We start from the raw sequence: 9,059 nt of genomic DNA on the forward strand, positions 1-9,059 counted from the left end.
GGGATCTTTTCTTTGGCTTCAAAACAAACACAACCAATCCAACCGATTTGATTCCTTGTTCCCTCACCTTGCTGCTCATTCCTCAAAGTCAGGATAAGATTAATGAGCCTCACACAGAACTGCTGGAGGGCTCTGCACTTTTCAAGCCACAAAAATACCTTCAGCAACAAACTGAGAAAGCGAAAGCTGATAACGACAAGTTTGGAAGCAATTAACATCAATCTAAAAATCAGCTGGTTTAGGGGCTCGGCTTAAAAATAAAAAGCAATTACTGCTGTGACAAACTGAAAGAATACATTGTTTTTCCATAGTTGGTTTAGCAAAGGGAGTCTGCCTTCACCAGCAGCTACGATTGAAGAGGTTTTGTAAAAGCTGTTTACCTGCACTCAGGGTGCTGGTGATTTTTTTTTTCAGCTGTTTCTCCAGACTGTAACAACCTCTCCCCCACACCTGAGGAAGCAAGAACCCTTTATCGAGTGTGAAGTACTCAGGACAATATCCCAAAATCTGCCTGGAACACAACTGTGGGATCAATATTTAGCACGTGCGGGAAACCACACTATGAAAAGCCAGTGCCCATAAAGGAGACAGAGGAGTCCTGCAGGGAATAAAGAGTGAGAGCCCACTGGGGAATACCCTGAGGAGGTTCTGTCTCGGGCTTTCAAAGGACGCAGCCTCCTTTTATCCTGAACTCCCGGCTGCAGGCAGCCCTCTTCCCAAAGGCTGTTGCTTCTGCGACAGACTTTGTGCTGACCCTTTTATCTATTACCCTAAAGCTCGAGAGTCAAACTTGTCCGGCTTCTGGAACGACCTCGCCCTTGAGGCTGGTGGGGACATTAAAGGCCATTCCACAGCCATTAACAGCCCTCCCCTCACCCATGGAGCTGTGTGTAGAGACATCAGCACACATCTCCTCCTATCGAGCATCAAGGTGATTTTCCAAGGGAAACCTCAGCCAGCCCAGGAAAATCAGATCCCGGCTTTGAGCAGGGCTCAGCCTCTCTGTTAAGCGCAATTTCTCAGTTTGCTGGAATGGATAAACGGGAAAGCAAGGGAAAGCAAGGGAAAGCAAGGGAAAGCAAGGGAAAGCAAGGGAAAGCAAGGGAAAGCAAGGGAAAGCAAGGGAAAGCAAGGGAAAGCAAGGGAAAGCAAGGGAAAGCAAGGGAACGGTGGGGGAAAAAAGGCAGGGGAAAAAGATGGGAAAAAAGATGGGGAAAAAAGGGCGAGGGAAAAAAGGAGGGAGAAGAGGGTGGTGGGGGAGGGAAAGGCAGGAAAAACCCAGGCGGGGGAAAAAAAGGAGGGGGGAAGGCAGGAAAAAAAGGCGGGAAAAAAGGCGGGAAATAAAGGCGGGGAAATAAAGGCGGGAAATAAAGGCGGGAAATAAAGGCGGGAAATAAAGGCGGGAAAAAAAAGGGCAGGAAAATGGCGGGAAAAAAGGGGGGGTAAGGGGTGGAGGGAAAAAGGCAGGGCAAAAAAAGGCATGGCAAAAAAAAGAAGGAAGAGAAAGGAAAAGTGCACAAGGATGGCCAAAAATGCCATGCAGAACTGGTGTAGATAAGAGTCACCTGTGCTCCAAAAATATAAAGGAGTGAGATTTAGCTACCATGACATAAGGAGGAGGTGTCAGACCAACCGGGAATGCTCTGCAAGGAGATGATGGAAGCCTTACCCAAGGTCTAGGAAGGCTTTAATAGTCTTCCAAATGCCATTGCTCACCCCTGTGCACAGCACAATTGCAACCTACACGGGTAAGAGCCCAAGAGAAGCAGAGTTTGGCCTCTCTGGATTGCTGTAACGAATTTGAGGTTTTCATTTCAAACCACTTGACAGGATCTCATTAACCTGCTGCCTATAATAAATGTGCCCAATAACAATCTCCAAGTCACATGAAATTAAAAAATCCAATAAAATATAAATAGGAAATACTCGCAGGTCATTTATTTTTCTACTCTGGAATTAGAGAAAATGAGGTCTGCCACCTCCCTCGGGCCGTGATGAATGCAAGTTCCAAACTGAACTGTCAAAAATTTCCAGGAATGTCTCTCCAACATCACGCTGCAGCCTCCTCAAAATTCATAACATTTTCTACTGAAAAGAAATCCTTGGCTTGTCTGTGCCACATCTGACACTTATGCAAATATCAGGGTGATACCACATCCTCAGAGAAGCTCCAGGAACCCCCAAACCAGGCTCTGCTGCACGAGCAGAGACCTTTATTTGCAGGCAAACAGAAAATGCCACCGTGCAGCTTTGCAGACTCATTGTAGGGTCACTGCCCCGCCGCAGCTCAGGGGCTGCAGGAGCTCAGTCCTTCCTCTTACCTCACATTCACATCAAGTTCTTCCATCACAGGCAACAGGCACAGGTAGCTGGGAGTTCAATGTCCATAGAAGAGACCTCATCCTGCAGTGGAGAGAGTCAGAAATACAGGGATTAGTTCCAGGATCTCCCATAAATGCAAATTTACCCCACTGAAGACACCCATGGGCTGATCCAGGCCAGGTGCCCTCGGTTTTTTGGCCACCTGAGCACCCACCAGCTCATGTTCAGCTGCTTTAGACCAGCACTTCCAGGTCTTTTTCCGTCAGGCAGCTTTCCAGCTCTTCCCCCAGCCTGGTTGTGCCCATTCCAAATTACCTGCGCACCTGCAAGACTTCCCCAGCAACTTCCCAACTTTCAAAGCTACAAAAAGTGGTTTAAATAGAGTGAAGCTGAAGAAAGTTTGCAAAGCCCAGGTGGGAAAACACAAGCAAGAAGGCTCGGTAAATTAGTTTCTGTTTTTACACAAAACTAAAACATTGACTAACCACTAAATTAAACCAGGTTTCCTGTGACACTCTATTGTGCAGCCTTATGAATACTTAATAGCAGTGCTGTAATTACAAAGAACTAAACGCTTTGCAGCTTGAGTTAAAATAAATGTACTTACTTCCAGCACCACTAAGTGATGTAAATATTAATGGGGTTTTTAACTCTATCAAAATTCCATCCTGACTCCATAGAAATGAATGCACCATCTTAATAATGTGCTTGTGCATTTGCTGCTGCTAATCCAGTGGAAAAAATAGGCTCAGTTTCGGAGCACTTGAGGCTGTTGATTACCCCTTGTGTTGTCTCTAGGGAGCCGGGGATAAAGCCACCACCACAGCACCATTAATGCCAACCCAGATGCAAATAATGCCATTGTGGTTACTTGGCTTCAAAGGAAAATTGGAATAAAACTGCCTCAGCCTTCCCAGACACTGATGCCAGGTTTGCAATGCAAATGAGCCCCCCGAGCTCCAGACCTGGCTCAGTGTTTGCCACAAGGAGTAATTCAGGACGTATGGATTAGACTTAATTTTGCAAGCAGAATTTGCTGGAATCGAAAGGATGTTTTTATCTAACAGGCAGAGTTTGGCCCCTTGTTTGCAGCTTAAACCTTCAGCTGGTGACTCTCTGGGCACTCTGGAACCTGGTGACTCAAAAACTGCTGCTGTATTTTGCAAAGAAAAGGGTGAGAGGTCTAGAGATTCACCTCTGCGTCCCTAAGACCTGACCTCCGACTTGAATTGGAAGGAAAAACCCCAAACCCCACTCTCCTGTGCTCCTGCTCTGGAGTTCTTCCATAGGACACAATACCTGATACGGTTTCAGTCTTTGAGATATCAGCATAAAATTAATTCTAATTTCTCTTGCAAAATGGAGGAAAAACTTTTCAGTGATTTTGTATGTCAAAATTCCAGTTAGGGGGCATTTTTCTTGATTTATTTTTCTGGGGAAAAAATGTAATTTTATTGTACACCGAGGTCGCACAATATCTGTACCATCTTGCTATCATGGAGACCTACAATAACTGAAACTTTCTATGTAAGAGTAAAAAAAAACCTGCAAAACAACCCTGAAGAACCAGAGATTTCTAAAACAGGAAAAAGCCTTCACAAACAGACAAAACCCCCCAGCCAATGAAGGCAATCCAGGAACCAGCATGGAAAGGCTGCACTGGTGGCACTGGGGAATTCAGGAGTGATCCAGCTGAGCTCAGCTCACTCCCTCACCTGGCACACAGCAGCCTCCTTGGCAGACACTGTCCTGCCTCTGCCCCTTCTCCTCCTCATCTCCACAGGGAAATGGGAAAACCCAACGAGGACATGGATAAATGGATGCATTTATGCCATGGCTTTAAGGCATTAACAAAGATTTCACCTGTCAGAGCCATAAGGGGTTGGCTGGTGGCCAACAGGTGACTCTGTCTCAGGGCACCACAGACTCGCCTGCTCTCAGTGGTGGCCTTGCTCTGCCCCGTGGAGATGGAAATGTCCCCCCAGATGCCAGCAATGGCCACAGCATCTTCCCTGCAAGCACCAACTCACTGAGACACTGACACATTCTCCATCCCATTTCTTTTCATCCCACTCAGCCCCCATCAAGTTCCACTTTCTGTCACTGCTGAGCTGATGACAACAGGAGTTGAGTCACTGTGAAAAACTCACACCCCCATTTCCTGCAGCGCTGGGTTCCGAAAGTGCTCCGCCACTTGTGGCAGCCGACATGAAGCACGCCTCAGGTGGACCGAGCATTCTGCAAAACCCTTTTTCCCCTCCAGACAGACCCACACTGTCCCTTCTACTCTGTGAGGGACAGATTTGAGCCCTTAACCAAACCAGCAACAGGATGGAACACGTTCCAGAGGCAGGAATTCCTCCAGGAAACCCTCACAGGAGAATAGGGACCTATGAGCATGTGCCAGAGCACGGAGGCGCAGGAGCCTGGAACACTGATCCCACAATTAACACGTGAATAGCAGGTGGCAGCTTTTCCAAGAGTCATTTACCAAGGAACAAAGCAAGGAATCTCACACACACCTTTCCCATTGTGTGCAATTTGACTGCAGCCAAACACTTTTTTCCTTAAATAAGCAAGATTCTTTACCTGAGACTAAGAGATTCTTCCTTAGCCAAGGCTGAGAGCCTTTATTCATCGCGGGCCCTCAGCTGCTCCATCAGGGCTGATGAAAGCCGTGTAGTTAATTCCATTAGACACAAACCTTGTCCACGTGAGACTCAGATCGGACCCAACTGCACCTGAACTCCATCAGGAGTTCAGAGAGCAAAGGGGTTCACTCTGAACCTCACAACTCAATGGGAGGGTCTCCCTTACCCTTTTGGGTCTCTGGTCACTGTGTAAGCCATTTGTAAATCATTCTAGATCCGTTTTAACTCTCTTTTCCTTTGTATTTTTCCTCCCTGGGGTGAGGAACAGAGTGAACCTTGGCACTGAACTTTCTTCGGTCACACTTTTACAACATCCTATTAAAACCCCTTCTGCCAATACCTTTGGAGACAACCCTAAGTGATCACAATTACCCATTTGTGACATGCTCTGCTGCTCCACAAAGCAGGGAGGGGGATGTGAAAATAAACTAAATTCAGTTTCTGACTGTCTCATTCTCTTGGTGAAGAATTGGATCACTGCAGTGATCCATCTTCTCTTCATAAGTGTAAGGTAAAAAATCCCCTTTAGACCAGCCCTTTGCCAGCTTTCAGAGCTGTGTGGTGTGCAGTGATGGTGACTCTGATTTCAGTGTAGTTTTCTGGCAGACACACGTTTTTTATGGGGTAACACAGAGCAAAAGATGTCACAGATGTTTAGAATGCCTGTTTACCCTTCCCCTGGAAACTGCTGTCCTCCACACCTCAGACAGGAGTTCTTGGAAGTGCAGGGAGTCATTCAGCTCCCATCCAGAGTGTGATTCCTGATTGAGGCCAACAGAATCACTCTGACATAAATAAAGACTGCTACTACCATCTAAATCCAGGATTTCAAGAGGCTCCTCGCTTTCTGTAGTGAGCATCTGCCAAATTGAAGCTGGGATTGAATAAAAAAAAAAGCTGTTGCTCGATTCCCACCACATTTCACATTTGGGGTGGTGATTTTCCTCATAGCTCCATCACTGTCAGACAAAAAAAAAGTTGTTAGCAGAGGTTAACTGGACCAGATCTCCCCAGCCCACATTAATCTGATATTTTTGAAGTGACAGTCACCTCATCCCAAAGACAATTTCTTTCTCATCACTGCAGAGCAGTCCAAAACCCTCCAAGTGTTGTAAGAGAATATCCTGCCCATGACAACACTTGAGGAACAGGAAATATCAAGTGATTCATTTTGTTCATTCCCAGAGAAAATGGCTTTATTTCCACCCATTTCTGCCAAAGGCACTGCCCCCTCCCACAGCACCTCTTCCTTTCCCTTGTCACTGCTCTCTCTTTTCTCCTCATGAAGGACAAAGCTGATAAGGAGTCCCTCAGTTGTCAGCAGAGACAGATTGCTGGGCTGATTTTAATCCAGCATCATTCCAGCAGGTTAAAATGGAGCAGTTTGCTTAAACAGAGAAAAATTAATAGACAGACGCAACACGTCACCCGAAAAATAAAATGGAGTCCAGCTTGAAATAGAAAACACAGAAGAAATGTCTTTATTTTTCAAAAGAGCTCTTTCAACCCGAAGGGAAGGTCTCTGGCTTGACCACCCAAACCAGAGGCACTGAGTTTAGGGGCTCGTGTGCTGAGGGATGCCACAGTCCCGGGTGGCAGGACGGTGACAGTGGCAGCCACGCTGCTGTGCCAACAGGCTTCTCTTGGTGCCAGCCTGGCCTTCACAGCTCCCAGCCGTGCCCTCTGTGCCTCCTCAGCCCCACACCAGGGCATTCTGCACGGGCTATGTTAAAGTCTGAATTTCATCCTCGAGTACCAAAATAGTCCCCACAGACAGCACGATCCAAGGGCTGTTCCCTAGGAAAGGGCACGGGAGGGAGCTGTGCCTGCCCATTCTCCTGGATCAAATATTTACAGCAGTGGAGTCCCGTGGGTTGCTCAAGGGTGACTTTGTTCCAAAGCAGAGGCATCTGTAGCAGATCTTTGCCTCTCCCAGGCTCAGTTTGTGGGAGGGAGAAGGAGCAGCTGTAAAAGCAGAGGGGTTATTTGCTGTGACAGGGACATTATGAGCTTTCACAGCTCGCTGCTCTCACCTCCAGCAATTACTGTCAGCTATTGTAGCCAAACCAAGCTTTCAGCTGCACTCTCAAACCTCAGGCAGGAGAAACATCCCACAGGAGATCCTGGCTCTCTTAGAAGACCAAAAATACAGTAAGAGATGTCAATTAACAACTGAGGGCAAGAGGGATGGGCGAGTCCTTTCTCACCACCCGTGTTTGATCTCTGCGGGGCTGCCATGCTCCTGCTTTGCTCACGTCAGAAAATTTCCTCAGAACTTACTTTTTCCTTCCTAAAAACACTTTCCAGCTTTTTTTTTTTTCCCCTCACACCAGCACCAGAGTGTGGAAACCGCTGCCCCAGAAAGGCACCAGCTGTGCTTTGTGTCAGATAAATTGTTTATACAGCCATGTGGACTAGAAATGCTGGTAAATATGGGAATCCCTCAGCTTTGCCATGGGCGCTGCTGCTGGTCACTCCCAGCCTGCTGGAGGAGCTTTGGGATGCTGAGCACCATCCCAGCTCATCCCCTGGGATGGCTGCACACACCCTGTGCCTGGGGCTGCCCGGGATCCTCACTTCCACCGAGTCCCTGATGCCCCATTGTTTAAAAAGCTGCCCTGCTCCAAAGCAAGCAGGAGCTGATCCGTGGAGGAGGCACATTCCCGTGGACGTTCACCTCATCCCAGACACGCTGCTGTGCTGCCCTGAGCTCTGCCAGCTTGGGAGAGATGAGGGACGGAGCAGTGACAGGAGCCATCTCCCTCCTGGGAGTGCTGGGACATCCCGGGGATTGCCTGCAGTGCCTCCAAATGGCATTTCAATACATGAATTCCTCGCTTTCCCAGCTGCACAGGCGAGCCTTTGTCACCCATTTCTGTCCCTCCTTTGGGTCCCTGTCCTGCCTGCAGACCCCCCTGGGCAGCACAGCATCAGCCAGGCCCTGGAGGGGAGAAGTGGCTGAGTGAGGCAGGACAATTCCTCGCTGCAGAGAGGATTTATCCTCAGCACAACACGAAGGGCTCCAGCACAGCTTGTGTTCCCTGCTACCCTCAACTCCTGCCCCGTTTCCTGCACAGGTTGTTGTGGTGGACTCGTTCCACTCCCCATCTGGAGGCCAGGCACGATTACAGCTTTATTGTGTCGGAATGAAACGCCTCTGGTTTATTTTTATTGCTGCCATAAACTGGGTTTGTAGGCTGTGAAGCACAAGCAGGAAATCAGCTCCTGCTTCGAAGCCCAGTGCCAAGAGCCAGTTTATGGTTCTGCAACTGGACTTCAGCAGGAACAGGAGGATCTCCTGGCCTGGGTGTCTTACTTTGCTCTAATTCCGTGTAACTCTGACTAAGAAATCCCTTGGGTTGTGCTGAATTGCGCCATCTGTGATTTCAGCTCTGCAGAGGGTTGACAAAATCTCCTGGTTTTAACAGAGCTGAAAACAGGGAGCTAAACAGCAGGAAGGATGGAAAGAGAAGAGAGGGAGAAGCGCCAGGTCACAAACCTGCAGCACCTCAAACCCCATGGGCAGGCTCGGGGCAGAGGTCACAGCTGTGCAAAAATATAGAAGAAAAATGTGTCCAAAATTACAGAAAAAGGGGAAGCTGGTAGCTGTGGATTAATGTCAAAAGTTTAGGAATGGTCAGAAAGCAGTGAGAGTTGCAGACAGATCTGCAGGCTGCAGAAGAGGCTGATTTTGAGCACATTGGTAAAAAAAGTAATTAAAGTGAGGCTGATCAGCTGGAAAATATTTCAGTTGTTGACCACGATTTAAGAGAAGACACATTGCCAATAAATGCTTCAAAAGTTGGACTCAATGATCTTGAAGGTCCTTTCCAACCTGAAGGATTCTGTGATTTTATTTTGGGGACCCTGTTATGTGGTGATGAAGTTTTCCATCCCCACAGATTAAACAGTTTCTGGTCACTTCAAGATTAGCAAATCCAGGTGATGTCATCTTGGTCTTTAAAAAGAGTTTTAAAGAGCTGGGTAAACAAATTCACACACGGTTGGTTTTGATTTCCAGTAAACTTGGACAATCAGAGTTAACAAAGAAAAGTATCAATATTTTGAAAGAATAAAGGGGATAAT

The 9,059-nt window shown here is 47.5% G+C and overlaps 1 protein-coding gene across 1 annotated transcript in view; it reads right to left on the reverse strand.

Annotated features, from left to right (window-relative positions):
• Positions 1-4,960, reverse strand: part of HTR4 (5-hydroxytryptamine receptor 4) — a gene marked incomplete at both ends in the record, with an annotated part of 48,766 nt that extends 43,806 nt beyond the window's left edge. Inside the window, 3 exon segments of the mRNA XM_082291418.1 lie at positions 2,322-2,377; positions 2,381-2,397; positions 4,912-4,960. Of these exon segments, the coding sequence (XP_082147544.1) occupies positions 2,322-2,377; positions 2,381-2,397; positions 4,912-4,960 (122 nt within the window).
• Positions 4,961-9,059: the final 4,099 nt, after the last annotated feature.

The sequence above is a fragment of the Coloeus monedula genome, assembly GCF_965178545.1.
Source record: "Coloeus monedula genome assembly, chromosome: 15".
NCBI classification, from domain to species: Eukaryota; Metazoa; Chordata; class Aves; order Passeriformes; family Corvidae; genus Coloeus; species Coloeus monedula.